General features: G+C 53.2%; 7 protein-coding genes across 7 annotated transcripts; 5 read left to right on the forward strand and 2 right to left on the reverse strand.

Moving 5' to 3' along the window:
- Positions 1-1,238: 1,238 nt before the first annotated feature.
- On the reverse strand, positions 1,239-3,326 carry BKA58DRAFT_72286 (uncharacterized protein). The gene is made up of 2 exons (XM_046175802.1): positions 2,933-3,326; positions 1,239-2,859 (listed from the first exon to the last, which is right to left on the reverse strand). Exons 1-2 carry the CDS (start codon positions 3,182-3,184, stop codon positions 1,252-1,254), a joined length of 1,860 nt encoding a protein of 619 aa, XP_046020113.1. The 5' UTR covers positions 3,185-3,326; the 3' UTR covers positions 1,239-1,251.
- Positions 3,327-4,255: 929 nt separating this feature from the next.
- Positions 4,256-5,540, forward strand: BKA58DRAFT_326307 (uncharacterized protein; the record flags this gene model as incomplete). Its single annotated transcript, XM_046168053.1, has 4 exons — positions 4,256-4,407; positions 4,470-4,513; positions 4,591-5,059; positions 5,117-5,540. The coding sequence occupies 4 exons, from the start codon at positions 4,256-4,258 to the stop codon at positions 5,538-5,540; spliced, it is 1,089 nt and encodes a 362-aa protein (XP_046020114.1).
- Positions 5,541-5,576: 36 nt separating this feature from the next.
- Positions 5,577-6,567, reverse strand: BKA58DRAFT_72260 (uncharacterized protein). The gene has a single exon (XM_046175800.1). It carries the CDS (start codon positions 6,375-6,377, stop codon positions 5,613-5,615), a length of 765 nt encoding a protein of 254 aa, XP_046020115.1. The 5' UTR covers positions 6,378-6,567; the 3' UTR covers positions 5,577-5,612.
- A 393-nt stretch (positions 6,568-6,960) lies between these two features.
- Positions 6,961-8,128, forward strand: BKA58DRAFT_395256 (uncharacterized protein). The gene has a single exon (XM_046171271.1). The coding sequence runs from the start codon at positions 7,087-7,089 to the stop codon at positions 7,678-7,680; it is 594 nt and encodes a 197-aa protein (XP_046020116.1). The 5' UTR covers positions 6,961-7,086; the 3' UTR covers positions 7,681-8,128.
- Positions 7,875-8,679, forward strand: BKA58DRAFT_72299 (uncharacterized protein). The gene has a single exon (XM_046175803.1). It carries the CDS (start codon positions 8,069-8,071, stop codon positions 8,519-8,521), a length of 453 nt encoding a protein of 150 aa, XP_046020117.1. The 5' UTR covers positions 7,875-8,068; the 3' UTR covers positions 8,522-8,679.
- Positions 8,680-11,798: 3,119 nt separating this feature from the next.
- BKA58DRAFT_326225 (uncharacterized protein) lies at positions 11,799-13,062 on the forward strand (the record flags this gene model as incomplete). The annotated part of the gene is made up of 4 exons (XM_046168048.1): positions 11,799-12,012; positions 12,063-12,157; positions 12,209-12,390; positions 12,414-13,062. The coding sequence occupies 4 exons, from the start codon at positions 11,799-11,801 to the stop codon at positions 13,060-13,062; spliced, it is 1,140 nt and encodes a 379-aa protein (XP_046020118.1).
- Positions 13,063-14,805: 1,743 nt separating this feature from the next.
- Positions 14,806-16,139, forward strand: BKA58DRAFT_445108 (uncharacterized protein; the record flags this gene model as incomplete). The annotated part of the gene is made up of 4 exons (XM_046174121.1): positions 14,806-15,032; positions 15,092-15,359; positions 15,418-15,549; positions 15,615-16,139. The coding sequence occupies 4 exons, from the start codon at positions 14,806-14,808 to the stop codon at positions 16,137-16,139; spliced, it is 1,152 nt and encodes a 383-aa protein (XP_046020119.1).
- Between the last annotated feature and the right edge of the window lie 817 nt (positions 16,140-16,956).

Below are 16,956 nucleotides of genomic sequence, written 5' to 3' on the forward strand. Positions count from 1 at the left end.
TGTCTACCCCTCTCTCGTACTTTCGCTCATAGCTATGGCAGAACAAGAGTCGGGCTCGCCTTGGCACATGTATTGATTGCTCACATCTTCTCCGCAAACGGTTCTTTCGAGTCAACTACCTGCCGTCTCATCGCGCATGCGATTGCGATACGAAAATGGCGCTCGAGACCCTGACATGCGCGTGATACACGCGTTATACGGAGGAGCCACGCTGCATCAGGATGATTGTATAACATTAACGTGCAGGTATCGCGTGTCTAGGTGGCCCTTAGGAGTAAAACAGAGTCGCATGGTAAGGCCCGATCTCTGCTTGGGCATGTATAGGGAAAGTTCTTCGCAACTATCGGTAGGCGTCCTGCCGCTTGCTGCCACCATTGTGTGGCGCATGTTAAACCCGACAGCGGGACGCGTTCCGCTAGCTGCTCTTACGCGTCGTTCAAAGCAGAAGGTACAAAGGAGCTCATTCCGTCTGAGCCGTACTGACTATTGAAAGTGCCAAAAGAATACGATTGGTAAACTTCATGCAATGTGCGGAGTACATGCTTCAACATGGACACACCTTGAAAGCAGACCTTCATGTTGGCCTAGTACTACGCAGAGTACTTATCTTCACAGTAGCTCGTGCCTGTATAGTTCTCCTGAACCAGCCTAATGGCATGAAAATGGCACATAAGCAAAGCAGACACATATTTCTTCCTCAAGGTTCTCGCAAGCAAGAACACCCAATGAAAAACAAGTCGCGCCTGCCAGAGGTAGTGCGAGATACTGGCGGCACCGTGGCCTCAAGGTATGAGCGAGCTCAGGGACCTGAGGTCGGGTTGCAAAAATTGTTATCGGGAAAGGCCACCGTAGTGGCATTATAGCGATTAAACTATAAAGAACAGATACTACACTTGATCTAAGCCAGATTGGCAAAGAGAGCTACCGGGCATCTGAGGGACGGGGGAAGGGCGGGTTTATGTAGACGATGAGGGTGGGCCGTGCTGCGTTAGGCGGGCGCACGTGTGACTGCTGCCTGGCCGCTAAGGGGTTGCACTGCCGCACGTGTTGCGCTGTTGCCTACACATCCCCAGGGCTCCACCACTCGAGTCTGACAGCTGAACATGGTTCAGTGAAGCCTAGTCGGGTGCGTGGTCTGTTTGGACGACATCGAGACATTGACGTCACCTCAGAGCTACGAAGTTTTGGCACGACAGTTCTGATACAGATTGAGATCGATACTTAGAGCCAAGATGCATTCACAGACCACCATCACTTCCTCCAATCCTCCTTGATAAGGTCCGCCGCCTTCTCCGCCACCGCATACACCGTTGCCTGAATATTCCCCAGCGTCTCCATTGGAAAGATCGACGCGTCCACGACCCTCAGATTCTTCGTTCCATACACCTTTAACCTGCTATCGACAACGCCATTCAGTTCCCGCGGCATCATTGCACACGTGCCCGTAGGATGGAAGGTGCTCAATAGTCGCTCCTTGACGATTTCCTTAGCGGTATCCAAATCCTTGGCTTCCTTGCCCTCGGGTAAGCGCCCGCTCGGCTTGAGTAGAGAAGCGAACGGCTCGGTCTTGACAATGGTCTCGATGTATTGCGTGTACCGGGCGAGGATCTCCAGGTCCAATGGATGAGAAAGGTATCGGGGGTCCAGGATGGGCTTCTCCTTTGGATCCGCGGATCTGATGTGGCAGAAGCCACGTGAGAAGGGATGATTGTTGACTGCCATGATGGTGATGAAATTGTTGGGGTGGGTAGGTGCAAGCAGTGCGTTCATCTGTGTGGCGCCGGAGGAGATGTTCAGCTGCAGTGGCAGCATCATCGCGTATCCAGCTGCTTCCTTGGGGCCTAGGATCTGCTTCTCAAGCTGCTCGTACTGCTTCTTCTGCCAGAGGGGCAGTTCCTTGTCGTTGATATATTCCTTTGTCAATTTCGCAATTTCTTCGTGGCTGATGCGACCATTGGAGTCGACGAGTGGAAGCATGGTCAAGCTGATTGGGATACCGACGAGCGGGCCGGTCTTGGTAGTCATGTATTGTTGCAACACGGCTTGCACGATATTCGGATCGCGCATGATGTCTCCAGAGAGTTGATCGTCGGCAACCTCGAAGGACGGGGCGGAAATGGCATGGTCCTGGAGGTTCTCGCCCACACCAGGGCTCTCGAGAACTACCGGTATGCCATGCTTCTCAAGAAGTTCTTTTTGGCCGATTCCGGAAAGCTCAAGGATTTGCGGTGACTGGATAGCACCTGCAGAAAGGATAACTTCTCTCTTCGCCCTGACGTCGTGGGTCGACCCATCCTTTGTCCGGATCTTTACACCGATCGCCTCTACAGAGCTGTCGGAGCCCTTCGTCAATATCTTTTCGACGAATGCTTCTGTCAAGACTTCGAGATTCGATCTCTTCGCAACGTCCGGGGTGTAGTATGCCGACGCAGCATAACCGCGAGTTTTCGTCTCCGCATCGAGGGACAGTCCGCACGCAAATGTACCGAGCTTCTCGCCTTCGATAGGATCATCCGTATTGCACCAGCCCATCTTGTCCAGAGTCTTGGCCCACGACGCCTGAAACGGTCCATACACATCCGGAATCGTGACCGGAACAGGACCATCCTTGCCATGCAGCTCCTCATTGATGTAGTCTATGTTGAGGAGTTCTTTCGTTTCCGCACTCGGTGGTGTGAAGCGACTGAACTTGCGAAGGTATGGCGCGATGCCGGCAGCATCCCAACCCTCATTGCCTAATGCTTTCCAGGCTTCAAAGTTGGCTTTTGACGGATACACAGTTGCGCCAAAGTTGATTGCTGAAGACCCACCGAGAACCTTTCCTCGTGGATGCGGGATCTGCCGACCGTTGACATGCGTCTTTGAAATGCGATTGTCAGTTGTGCCTGATGCTTCCTATCGCAACAAGATCAGCTCGTGCCGCTGGACTCACCTGAGGCTCAGACATAAAGTCCCAGTCATAATTGGGGTCTCCATAGAGTGTTGACAGCATACCGACCGTGTCGATCTTGGGGTCTCCTTGACGATTGGCCCCAGCCTCGATCAACAGCACCTTCTTGTCCGCATCCTCGGTCAGGCGGTTTGCGACCACCAGCCCACCAATACCGCCTCCAATGACGATGAAGTCAGGCTCTACTGTAGAAAGTGCATCGATAGATGTTACGCAACCGGTGTGTTGGACCATGGTGTTTGTTGTGAAACAGTGTACCTACGAGTGTGGGCTCAAGGAACGCACCGCGACCATCGCGGTATATAGCAAAAGCCCAAGCGACCATTCCACCATAGGCCCGACAAGCCCATGCACGAACAGGAGCTCTTGATCTGGACCCGTTGTAGCCTCAATTCACGACTGTGCCGCAACGGGCGGTTGCTACTTCGGGAGACGGCAAGCGACGACTAAAACGCACTAAAGCTACGGACCGGGGAAAGCGGTTCCACAACGGCACGTTCAAAATCCCGTTGTCGTGTCATGTTCCTGGACGATATCCACCGCGTCTCCGTCAACACACTCCAAGACAGCGCCCAACACCTACGGCAACCGTGTGTACAGATGAGGGTGAACAGATGCAATTACACCCTGTGGCTTGCGACAGTAGTGCAAATTCTAACCCCCAGGATACTTACGAGTAAGGTAGATATACGTTTATCTACTTTCCATAATTGCACTTGGATACACGTTGAGATTTACCCTTGATAAGTTGCGGCTGACATCCCGCGCTCCGAGCGGCGGGCGCGGATTCCGGGAAAGCTCTGCTCAACCAACAGCTCTCATATCGAAGCGTTATGCAGGTCCAACACGCGGGCCCGCACCCGACCCACTACAGCCTCAAAAACCACCTCGACACGCCGCTGGAAGAGGGGATGATCTGGTCCCCGTATGGTCGTGGTTGGTCAACACGATAGCAAGCGGCACACTTATACCTCCATCCTGAAGTCTACCAGCCACCAGGAAGTTGCCGTACACCCGTGCTGCCCAAGCGACGTTACAGCGCTTGTGCTGTGGGGGTACGTTTCCGTTTCGGGACTGTGCTCGACGATATCCCTTTCCGTTATGGCTCCACTCGAATGATCTCGTCGCATCGTGAAGGATTTAAGCAGGAACCAACTTGCTGGGGTTTTTGGACCACCGGGTGTACCGTCTGTGTGGTGTCAATGCAAACAAGGAATGGGGTCAGTTTTGTCAAATAACAAGTAGGCCCAATGCAAGTGGTTCGCTTCTCATACTTTCACCTGCGCGTCGGGGAGACATCGCAGCATGTTGCCCACAGATCCGTTGACGAAGACGGATATCTTTCAGTTCGATATTGTTACTGAACAGCTGGCTGCTAACTTCTTTCTCGTCGCTTTTGCTGCTACACTTGTTGCGTTGCGGTTCGTCGCAAGACGACTTCGCGAAACCAAAGTATGGTATGTGAAGACTGACAAGTTGTTTACCTTCCCAAAGAACATGTAATCTGACAAGACCATAGGTGGGATGATGTTGCAGCAGTGGCTTCGCTGGTCTTCACTGTCGGTATGTACGAGCCAGGTCATCGCGCCTACACGATGCGATACCACGATATTAGACCGCAACACTAACCGCTAACGCAGGTATGCTCGCGATGCACATCACCTACGCGAACCACGGAATGCGGTACCACGTCGCCGAACTACCCCTTGCCAACGTAACCTTCATAGCCAAGCAACTCGTCGCCTACCAAGCTGTATACTACGCCGCCATGTCCAGCGTCAAGCTATCGTACCTCTGGTTCTACCTGCGCATCTTCCCCCAGGAGGCCTTTCGCAAATGGGTCTGGATATGCATGGGCCTCGTTGGTGGCTACTGGCTCGGTAGCATGCTCCAGATCTTCCTCATCTGCACGCCTTTCGAGATGAACTGGAACCCTACGATCCCTGGTGGACACTGCGCGAGTTACAACGTCGCGTTCGTTACGATTGGTATCTTTAACATGCTTACGGATTTGATCATCATGTTTCTGCCTATACCGTTCATCAGGCAACTGCAGATGGCTATTGGTACGAAGCTTGGATTGGTGGCAATCTTTGGGATAGGTCTCTTGTGCGTAACTCCCAGCATCGCGCTATCATTATTGATGTCAGCTGATCCATCTTGTAGTGTCACCGCCATAACCATAATTCGCATCAACGTCCTGCTCCACGTCGACTTTACCGACCTCTCCTACTCCATGCACGATGCGGCTTTCTGGTCAGTTGCCGAGCCCGCTATCGCCATCATAAATTGCTGTATCGCGACGCTCCGGCCGTTGCTCAAACTCATATCCCCTGCCCGGCTATGGGCTTCGAACAAAGCCAGCACCTCGGACCATATGGGCTACTCGGGAGGCATTGGTTCAGGGAATAAGTTGAGGAATAAGATTGGGATTGAGCATGATGAGTACCCGCTGACTCGGGTGGAAGACGGTGTGACGAATACAGTGATTATGTCTGGGAACCGCGGGGGCTCGCTAGGTGGAAAATGTGACGCTGATAGTGAAAAGAGTGGGAGGGATGTATCGACCGCGAATAGTGTATCGAATTAAGGCTCGGTTTCGATTGGTAACCTGACGTCCTATCTCTCTTGGCGTCTACCGACCCGATTCCTCACATTGGTCCTACCACGTTGACCAACCACGCTCAACCGCTTCCTGATACGGCTCGAGCGTGATGTTTTGCGTGTCGCCGTTGGAAAGGTAATACATATCCTCGCCCGCATGCTGTGGGCCAACACCATATTCTTCACCCTTTTGAAATGCTCGTGGAGTGACTCGATTTGGCGGAAGTACACCATCAACCGCACATTCTTCCATCACTTCCTCGGCCAATACACGAAGCTGATCTTGCGGGAGAGGATCGAAGCTTATACTGCGTGCAGGCTGCTTCTCCATAGGCCAGCTGGCTCCTTGGTAGCTGTAGAGACGCCCTCGTAGCCAATCGCAATCTTCATATTGTATGTAACTCGGTACGAAGCCAGGTAGACTACCACTGGGGATGAGGGACGTCTCAAGGTGTATGATTTGACTCGCATAGTCGCCTCGGTGGCGTTTCTCTTCGATATAGTGGGCGATGCAGGCTTTGTCGCATTCTTCGACCGTTGCACCGGGCATAGGCAGGAAATGTAACTCCAGACGATAGGGACATCCATAGGCAAAGTACGGCGTGTCTCGGACGAGAGCCTCGAGGAGTTCGACCGGCTGGACATTCCCAGGGTTGACGTCTTGATGGGTGAAATAGACGTGGAAACTGTAGAGCGGAGGAAGTGGACAAGTTTCTCTGCCTCTGAACACCATGAGCGCCTCTTTGCCAGCATGGTCGGTGAATGGAAGAACGTGTATTTTGGCGCGATATATGCGACCCATTTTCCCCAGCCCTCCGCTCATCGTTGCGCAACTGTCGTCTCTTTTTAGGATGCAAGCGAGTTGTTGCTGGCTGAGGAGACTGGCCCGCCCAGAGGATGGGAAGGCGCGTCGGTGCCTAATCGCGGAGGAGACGCCAGCGCACGTGCAGGACCAAGGCTAGCCGGGTTCGTCAGCCAAGCTAGCTGGAGGCATCTCAGGCTATGTCTGATCGCGTCTTGGTGGTGAGTGTGTTTAGGCGTGACGTGCCCAGCGACTATCCCTACCTTTCCAGTAGTCACGCCGTTTGCCTGTGTAAAGGACCTTCCTTGGTGGGTGGGTGACTTTCGTCATGACTCCGCATGTATACAGGAGGAACTGCAAACATTGTGTCGAGATATGACTGCTAGTGCTCTAGCCGGGCTTCACGACACCAGCGGGAAGATGGAGAGACGAGATTCGTAGATGATGAGGCACAGTACCGTTTTCTGGTGTCGTGATGGGTGCGACGACGTGTTAGGTCTGTGCTTGCGGGCAAGCCATGAAACCCCAATTAGGCAGCAGCACGTGCGCACGGGAACCTTGGCTTCGAGGGGTCTCAACTTTTGGTTTGCAGCAAAACCCCGAATATTTTCTCAACGTATGCAAGGTAGCAGTAGCACGCAGTCATACATGCTCTCGGTTTATCGCGACCACCGCAGTCTTACTTCTCCCCCAACTCCATTACTACATCTGTTCTTCTGACAACCAAGCCATGGCCGACGAAATAATGGCCGACGGTGAAAGTCACCTCCTCATCGACGATATCGTGTATGCTGACCCAAAGAAATACCATCCACACGTCGTTCTGATTTACAAGTGCTATACCGCCAAGGAGGTAGCAGACAACCCATACCCTGAAGCACTTTACGAGGTGGCATGTATCCAAGAGGAACTAAAGATACCACCGCCACGGGTACCATGGCCTCTTCTAGCATCCAGTCTGCGCGAAGAAATAGAGCTTGGTGTCGAAGAATGGCGAGTGTCAACTCTACGCATTATGGACGAGCGCATGGCACTCTTCGACTCTTCCGAAAAGACTTCTCGACCTGCAACTTGCTCGGCCGTATCGGACTCTGGACATGGATTCCCTCATCGCGCCCTAGGTGTGAAAGAGCTGCTTGAACACATGCTCCGTGAAGCAGCGCTATGCACACTGTACGCTGCATGGAACGTATCAAAAGGCTGGAGGGACATGGTGAGCTATATCTTGCAAACTCGGTTTCACAGTCCATATCCCTGCGACCCTGTCGATCGTGGTAGAGCTATTTCGCCAAAAATTAGGCTGGATGCAGCCATCCGACGATGAGATCGTACATTTCCAGTAAGCGGTGGACAGATTGTCGCAGGCGTCCCAGCCCGAAGTTTTTGGCGATGCCTTCCTCCTCGCTGCCCGGTTGCCGCAGGCAGAGAAGGTTCCGCAATCAACATCTAATGCTTTCCGCGTACTCTATGAAGCTCAATTCGCAGTCTTCTACACGAGTGGACGTTTCCTTGTGGAGGTGCTTCTCTCTCGGTTAGGTGGACCCCGTTGGACGAATCTAAGTTAATTTCAAATCAACCCATATTTTCTCGACTAGTTTGAGTATTGTCTGCAGCTGACCCACGGTAGTTTCGTCGTCACTATAGAGCTGCGCCTACAGCATGATTTGAGAGATCATGCATTACCTACGAGGCTTGAGCAGCTCGTTGACACCATGTTTCTTACAAGTCCTCCGTGTAAGGTTCTAGGTATATATGCTCTAAGCCCGGAGTCTGCGCGTCCTAGTCCTGAAGGATTACAGTCAGTCAAAAGGCTTCTTCGTGCGAACGGTATCCGCGTTGGAGATCTTTTGCGGCAGATCCGGCAGCTTATGCCCATGGCGATTAGGTGCTGGCGCGATAACTCTCAAACTATATGCCAGCATATCGAAAGGGAAGATTGGACAAGAATGTCGTCTCATAGCTGCAAGTGCCGAGCATTGGGCGGACCTGGCTTTCCAAAACTCTTCGGTTTCCTCGAGTTCGCGGAAGACTTTCGTGCAACATCTACGCAATGTATTTACTTGGGGTACCAGAGGGACTGGACCTTATTTCCGCAGGAGTGGAACGAGCCTGTCTGGAGGCCTACTGAAATATTCTCGCTAGACGCTCGCGAATCGCTATGCTAGATAGCAAGGATGTTCGTCAATCACCAATTTGCGGAAGACAGTATCGGACCAGAAAAGAGAGGGTAGATCTAAGTTGCACGAGTCGGTCGTGTTATTACTCACCTAGATTGGCACCGAGAAGATGCCGGATTCGATGGACAAAACGACGAGTATGACGCGGCGAGGTCGATTTACACGATCTCATAGTAATAGTCGCACACCTCTCCATAGCCCCAGAAAAACAACCCCAAGTATCACTCCCACGCTCACTTCCTTTTAGTGACAAGATTAGCCACACCTTGCATTAGTCCTGCTTAGTCGTACACCCACCTGACTATGCATTTTATGTTTCCCTCGTGGCAATCTCAGCCTACGTGTCTTGTTTTCCTTTTCCGTTCGGCGTCCGCGCATCCGAACTCTTGGGGAAGGAAAACAAAGGAGAGAACCCGGAGTCCCCCCACGATGTCGGCACGTCACTATGCGCGCAAGACGAGATTAGGACGGGGGCTCAGATTGCCTTACTGATCTGTTATAGGGTGCTGGATCGGGAAGGGGATGGTAGATGGAACTCTAGCATCGCCTTCGCACGGACCCCACAGAGTGGAAAGGGTTGGTGATGAGGCCGCCGGAGTAAGTACCCGCACTTTCGAAAGGAGTAATCGGACACATGAGGGCGATGTGGGTATTTTCCAAATAGAACACTCAGGAGATACTCGCTGGAAGTTGCCGTCTTGCCTCTTGCCCCTTGCCCAAGTGTACTATCGCGACTAATATGTCGGCAGATCGAAATAACCGCCCGTCTAGTATATCCAGATGCTAGAGAGAACTCTAAGACAGCTTCCAGGCAAATACCACCGTGCTTCCAACCCGGAAGAACTACCGATGGGTGACGACGTGATGAACCGTACGTGATCGCGGGTACCTGTGCAATGCATGACGAACGCGATATCAGTGCTCGACTACCGATGTATTTGCCATGGGACATTGCTGATGAGTGTGGCTTCATGATCGTCGGCGACATGGGTTGACCAGGGGAGGCGAGATGGCCTTACGGGGCGTTCATCACGTTGTATCGTGTAGTCATTCGCTGATATCCTTGGAGGCTGGCAAGAGTCAGCACACTGAAGGACGTGCAGACGCGCATACCCTTCCGCGTGGCACTTGCAAGGAAGGGCCAGAGCATGTCGAGCCGATATAGTTGCCGCCGTCTTCGGGGAATTTCCTAGATGCTGTATTAAGTTGTAACTACCTTACTACCAAGATTGCAGTGTGGATCGGATGCGATGATCGTGACAATTATCGATCACCGTGGATATCATGACCACGTCTCTGGCCGTGATGCATTCCTGTGGACTCGTAATATCCTTGTTGAGAGCAATGTCCCTTGCTGAGGACGTTTCTAGTCTTCAACGGTGTGATGATAGGGCCAATAGCTGGTCAATTGGAAACCGTCCCGCAGTCGCATATCTAGCCGTTAGGACGGGACTGGTTTTGTGATGCTTTGAATTAGTCCTAATATGGTGCAACCAAAACACACTTCCGAGGAGTCAACAACATGTTGAGCGACGAAAGGGGATATCGATCAGCTTGGGCATGTAATGGACGTCCAATCGTATGCTGTAGCCGACACCAGACGGGAAAGGGAAGCTTTGTCACTTAGCCGCTGAGGTTAGCGGGTCTCTAATTCCAGGCCGTACCCCACAGCACTGGACCCACGCGAGTGCCGAGATAGGGACAGGAGCTGAGCCCGTGTTGTGGGAGTGGTTTTTTGGTAGCCAATACTTGGGGAGCTGAAAAGTAAAACCGTTGCCAACGAGCGAGCACGGTGGCCTCTGTATACACGACGTCGTGTGCATGTCGGTAGATGAGCTGCATGCCTCCAGGGAGTGGAGCACAGCCGCGGAAGGATCATTAGTGTTTTGACGGTGGAAGTACGTAACGGCTGAGTATTCCCAAAGGCCAGGAATCTCTGGCGGGGAAGCGGCTGGGATAGAGTGATCTTTACAAGGAAGAGGGATGAAGTCTTCACACGACCGGGATCAGGTTTCTTGAGCGTGGAAGTCAATCGAGGCCTTGTACGTCCAACTCGAAGTTTCTGCGTGGCGCAATAGATGCCGTCCGAGGCGCCCGCACAGGCGTCCCTGGTCTTAACGGGACTCGTAATGTGGATCGCGTGAGTCTCGAAACAACAGCCATGTGTACCTGAGGGTAGGCTGGATCGGGGATACCGCTTACTGTGGCTCCTTGGGTCAAAGACACAACGTGCTGACGACAAACAGTGGGTAGGTGGTACCGTAGACGCGACGTCACCAAGACAACTAGACAGCGAGAAGACGTCGGCGAGTAGGTTAGTTGGAAAAAGACGGCGGGCGGAGTATTGCAAGCCACGAGAGAGCGGAGACAGCAACAGGCGCCGTCCATAACCCGCATCCGCAGGGCATCGCGCAGAGCGAAGGCGGATCACACCTTGGAGTGATGCGGTGAGGTTATTCGTCGTTGAGATAAACGAGGCCGGGGGTGGCCCCTGCTGCTAGGCGGGCGATCCGAAAGCGCTTCGCCACGACAGGCAAAATCTCAACGCTGGACCCTTCGATCTCTGCTCACGACACGCGACAATCGCGCGATGGTGGGAAAAGCAGCATTGCGGCTTGACACAATGCGGTATTCTAGATGACGCCGCTGGTCACCCAAAGTATCGGCTCATATACGGGCCTCCAAATCAGGTTGTCCTGCGGCAAAACGTCCAGACGCCGGATTCGGTACTACTGCTCAGCTACCCCGGCTTCGGGACAGCGATTGGCCATGCGTGGAATGCGTCTCTATCCACTGATGAGCCGCAGCAACAACCTGCCTGAACCCGGTCACATTAACGCTCCACAGTCAGCTCCCGGCTACTGGTCACCTATCCACACTGGTCATTTGTACCAGCAAGTCACAGCGCGAGCTGAAGGGACTACGGACGTCGCTGGTACCTGGACCCCTGCGGGCGAAACCGACACCATTCCGTACCCGCAACGGAGCTCCCGTGGTGCACTGCCAATGGTGCTGCGCAGATGAGCATTCTTTACTCCAGCATACCATGCTTCCCAACGATGGCCAAGCCCCACTGGAATTCGAGCCTTTGTGCACGGCGCAGCAGGAGCATACGGGTGGAGATCTGGCTCGCCCTGAGTGAAGGTTATATTCGTGTCCATTCCCAGTCCCGTGCTCTTTGAACGCTGGTGACGCTCGTTCCTCAGTCTCATCCTACCATTGATTAACAAACGTTCACGGCTTTCGAAACACATACGCCAGCACCATGAGGTCTCCCCCACCCGAGGTCCTTGCGACATGGCCCAAGCCGAACTACGTCGACCCCGTCACGCGGGGCTCCGGCCTCATGATTGTCGAGTTGACATTACTACCCATTGCTATGATTGTGGTCTTCCTCCGACTATGGGTACGGATAGCATGGCTCAAGAAGAGCTGGTATGACGACTACCTCATGATCGTGGCAATGATCTTCAGTATTGGTACGGAACCCGAACTTGTCATGACTTCTATCATCTAACTCCTTCCACAGGCACAACAGTCATCGTCATCATGGCGTCCCAACTGTATGGTTGGGATCGCCACGTTTGGGACCTCAAGCCGCACGAGCTGATGGTCGGTAGACAGGTACGACAGTGTGCAACCCGTGTCACCACACGCCGATATTGACGGCTTTAGGCTTCTATGGCAGGCCAAACACTATTCGTCTTGGCCTCTTCCACCGTCAAGATGTCCATCCTCATTTCGTATTTCCGCATCGCGCCAGAGAAGTCGCTCTTCCGCAAGCTCGTCTGGGCAACCTTCGCCCTCGTGTTCGCCGCCTTCGTCGTGTTCCTGGTCGCACTTTGGGTACAATGCATGTAAGCATATCCACGTGATCAAGTTATTCTAGTACTGACGACTATAGCCCAATCTCAAGCTACTGGACACTCCAAGCCGACCACCGCGACTGCATCCCAGAAGGACCGCCATTGGTTGTGCAAAGTGTTCTCAACGTCGTGACCGACTTCATGATCTACGCGCTACCTATTCCCACGCTCTTCGGCCTCTCGTTACCGACCACCCAACGTATCGGGCTCGTCATTCTCTTTTCGGTCGGCGGTGTCATCGTTGTTGCAAGCAGCTTCCGCGCCTACTGGGTCCACTACACACTCTTCGAGACATACGATGCCACGTGGGAAGGGTATCAGATCTGGGTCTGGACTGCCATTGAAACAAACGTCGGTGTCATCTGCGGGTGCATCCCAGCGCTCAAGCCTCTACTCTTCCCGCACCGGGCAAGACAGCAAGGGTCCAAGTATGGCAACAACTCGCAAAACAGCAGAAGGAAGGAGAAGATCACGCCTGTCCTTGACCAAGTCGAGATGGACACGCGCAAGCTCACGGACAACGATGAGACGCGGCCCGGCACCGCCATCACCCCGGTCCACTTCCGTGCGCACTCGGAACGGCCGATGAGTGGCGATACCGACGATACCGATAAGAGCCGGTTCGATATCGATATAGAGCAGCAAAAAAGCTTCATGTACTGATCGCGAGGCGCAGTACTTTTCACATTATTTAGTTTAATATGCGCATCCGTTCAGCGAGCGATGTTTCAGCTTTCTGTAGGCAGCAGACTCACAAAGGGCCTCTTCTCTTCAACTACCTCACTATATCTCTTTCCTTTCTGTTTTCTCTTGTCAATACCCGTCGGATACGACAGCTGGGCGGATTCCTCAAATTTAGCGAGTTCAAGCTCTTAGCAGCAGCAGCTTCTTCTTCTCGTCGCCTAAAAGGCGTCGAGCACGATAGCGAATCATACGATCACTACACTCTCTTGGCTGTCGCTTCTTTTATGTTTGGCCTCTGATTCGTTCGGTGTCGACGTGTTCTCGCGACGCGCAACAACCATGCCGCAACTTCCTTTTTCGTCTCGCGAAGACTGCGCCACCAGTTGAAACTGAAGGTGTGCTCATTGCCGCATTGCTTTGCCTCCTTCGTACCGAAAGGAAGCAAACTATTCAGAGGTCGTCTACTGCTTTATTTCGGGCAATTGAGATTTCACGGAAAGATACTGCCGAAGCGGTCATCATGCGGTGAGATCATTAAACCGGGGGCTGGTTCGTCATGCGGCGCGCATTGAACATCGTCGAAATGAACAGACAGGTTAGTGGTGTGGAAGAGTTGGAGCATGGTGCGACGGCAGAACTTTGCTTTTCTTCTATCCCAGCTGGACCCTGAGTTTGTCGCTTCAGCCTCGCGAATTGGGCTGGCGGTCGGTCAGTGCAGCGAGCATGTCGTCATTCTGCCAACTTGTCTCTGTTCTACGCAACCTTCCATCGCAGCTGCAATTTCCATCCAGTGGAGGCTTAAACATGTTTTCGCCCAGAGCTGGACGGTGAGTTGTCAGGCTCGCGGAAAGGCCAACGCAGCGAGATCCCGCTCCGGGATGACGTCCACGCCGCAGTGTATACGGGCATACGGCGCAACGGACGTCAGATACCGAATCATGGCCTTGTCGCAATGTCGCAATGCCGGAAATGGTGTCTCATACAGCGAGCGCATTTGCGATATTGTCGGGCATAGGAGCTTTTTCAAGAGTCAGGAACCACTCCCGAGAATATGGGCGGCTGGGCCTCAAACGGTGGCTTGGAGGCTAGTGGCAGGGCTGAAGGCCAAACCTCGGCACCAATCCACTGGCACCAACGACAGGCTGCATACAGCTGCAGCATGATGTCTGCAGACAGCTGTTCACCGCTTCTAGCGCCTGCAGTGTGGATTTAGCAATTGCGAACATCCGACGCATCAAGGAGGCACAACTCAGCGGCAATTGAAGCTGTGAATAGCAGCTGCGCTTTCTACGCTGGCGGTTGCGGTTACCTGGACTACAGCTATGCCAGGGGTAAAGATTAATAAAAATCAACGCTCCGGTAGCAGACCCTCGTCTCAAACGTCACAGCGGCGCTCAGTGCTCCGCCGCACGACCGTTGCCGTTCAAACTTACCTCATTGATGCTCCTTTAGGCCTGATGAGGCTTGCAAATCGCCCATCTGGCTTCGAGAAAGCATGCTAGCCTGGCCCCTTCCCGTTTAATGCCAACGCACCGTGCAGCGCCTGCCCCAGCTATGCCTTCCTTCACCTTTACAAACGAAGTGGAAAGTGCCCAAAGGCACGCAGGGACCTGCAAACGCGTCGCTCTTGCTATTATAAGCATTAGGTACCTCATCCTTTCCCCCAAACATTCGCTGTCCCCATTGTTCTCTCTACCACAATTCCCATTCACCTGCACCAACATGTGGTCGTCGCTAGTGCTACCGCTGCTTGCGCTTTCCTCGCTCACAGTCTCAGCCCTCCCTCAAGGTCGTCGATGCAATTGCGAGCAACACCCGGTATGCATCATTGGCGCAGGCCCTGCCGGCCTAGCTGCTGCCGGTCGGTTAGAAGAGAAGGGCATCAAAGCAGTCATGTTCGACCGTCAAGAGGAAGTTGGTGGTAAATGCCAGGCTTGGTATGATGACCAGTAAGTGTTACACAGCGTCCGCCTCCAAGCGCATTAGGCGCGGCTGACCACCCTTTCAGAGGCATCTTCCACCCACTCGGCGCCGCCTTTTTCTCCAATGCGACGTACACGAACACTATCGACATCCTCAACCAGACCAATGTCTCGATCGAACCCTTTGCGCTTGCCGGTGCGCGCGAAATGTACCGCTATAATTACACCGACGGCGACATCATGGTCAACCCCGCCCTGACCCCGCAATTCACCGCGCAGGTATCTGCAGAAATTCCGAGGTACATTCAGCTGTGGACGCAGCGCTTCCGACCGATTAGTGTCGTGAACTACAAGGTACGACACCCGTTGTGGTACGCCGTTGCACAAACCGGGTAGGCTAATGCAGGAACAGAATGGTGTACCAGACGAATTTACCGTATCGGGCGCAGAATGGTTCCGCCAGAACAACTTCACTGCGCTGCCCATCCTTCTCGTGAATCCTGTCGCGCTCTACGGTTATGGCGATATCAACATTGTCCCAGCGGTACGTCATCACTCCCCAGAAAAATTTGCAGGGATCGCGCATGCAGGCCGCTAACGTGTGATTAGCTGTACATTCTGCAGTACTTCACCCCGGATATCCTCACGGCCTTTATCGGCTTACATAGCGTGTACTACATGGACTTCCACAAGATGTTCGTCGAGTACGCCAAGAACCAGTTGTGCAAGACTCCCATACACACTTCTTCCGAAGTGCGTTGCGTCGACCGGTCCGGCGACCACCCTGTCGTGACTTACACTACACCCATGAAGAATGGCAGCTACGTCTCCTGGGAGAAGCAAGAATGCTCTTCAGTCATTTTTGCATTCCCGCCAAGCATCGAGAACCTCGAGCGCGTTGGTGTAGACCATGACAGAGCAGGAGCACGACACCTTCAACAACATCACACGCACCAATACTACTCTTCCGCCGTAGAGCTCGAACTACCCTTCGGCGTCTCCTACATCGCCAACAGCTCCGACGAGACAGTCCCGCCACCCAACGACGGCGAGCCCGTAGCCGTCCTGCACTTAAGCAAAGAATCCAACGTCTCCGTAGCCTGGTCCTGGGGCCCCTACGACCTTCCAGACTGAAGCCGCAGCCGAGAACCTCCTGATCGACAGCTTGTCCAAAATCAACAAGGACCCACGCAATGCCCACGGAGCCATCGCAGCCCTTCTGTGACGACGACGTCAAGGCCTTCAAGAAGTGGGATTACTTCCGCATTTTGAAGGTGACGCGCTTTCCAACGGCGCGTATGCTAAGCTGAATAAGCTGCAAGGCCAGAAGAAGACGTACTACGCTAGTGGACTCCAGCGGCATGGAAATTGTCGAATGGGCCATTCGCGGTGGACGCGATGTTGTCGACACGTACTTCTAAGCGCTTATCACGAATTTTCCTTGATCGCTCACTATTCCGTTGCTATGGTTTGAGTACCACATTGCACTGCATGACGGATGAGCATACCGTGCTGAACTGGACCTCGGTCTATTTGCGACACCTGCGCGTGTATACCTGGAGGACACCTGTTTATCTCTGTTTCTGTTTCTGTTTTCTGTTTCCTATTCGGACGATGATATCACGGCTGGATCTCTGTTTTCGATTTTTCTGCGCGCTTTAGATGATGATACCTACACGCCTTCGATGAGCGTCATGATCAGTTGTTCCTGGAGGGTTCTGCCACTTGCAGAAAAGGAGGGACTTTACGATTATGACCTGCATGCCCCTGCTGAGGGGCCTTTTAATGGTAATTACGAGTTTCATTCTGGGTTAGAAAGAGAGAGATAGGAATGCTGTATGATGGGTTGGGTTAGTTCGGGACGAGTCGATGTAGACATGTAGATATTTGAACTTGAACTAAAATGTACCCTCTTCACCACGATCATGGAACCCTTCTCTATCTCCTCTTC

This window comes from Alternaria rosae (assembly GCF_020736505.1).
Source record: "Alternaria rosae strain MPI-PUGE-AT-0040 chromosome Unknown BKA58scaffold_14, whole genome shotgun sequence".
Classification (NCBI taxonomy): Eukaryota; Fungi; Ascomycota; class Dothideomycetes; order Pleosporales; family Pleosporaceae; genus Alternaria; species Alternaria rosae.

Coding starts and splice junctions, on each gene's coding strand:
- BKA58DRAFT_72286 (XM_046175802.1), bottom strand. CDS start 3,184: ATGGTCCAACACACCGGTTGCGTAACATCTATCGATGCACTTTCTACA. Junction 2,860..2,932: donor ACTTTATGTCTGAGCCTCAG/GTGAGTCCAGCG, acceptor CGCATTTCAAAG/ACGCATGTCAACGGTCGGCA.
- BKA58DRAFT_72260 (XM_046175800.1), bottom strand. CDS start 6,377: ATGAGCGGAGGGCTGGGGAAAATGGGTCGCATATATCGCGCCAAAATA.
- BKA58DRAFT_395256 (XM_046171271.1), top strand. CDS start 7,087: ATGGCCGACGAAATAATGGCCGACGGTGAAAGTCACCTCCTCATCGAC.
- BKA58DRAFT_72299 (XM_046175803.1), top strand. CDS start 8,069: ATGTTTCTTACAAGTCCTCCGTGTAAGGTTCTAGGTATATATGCTCTA.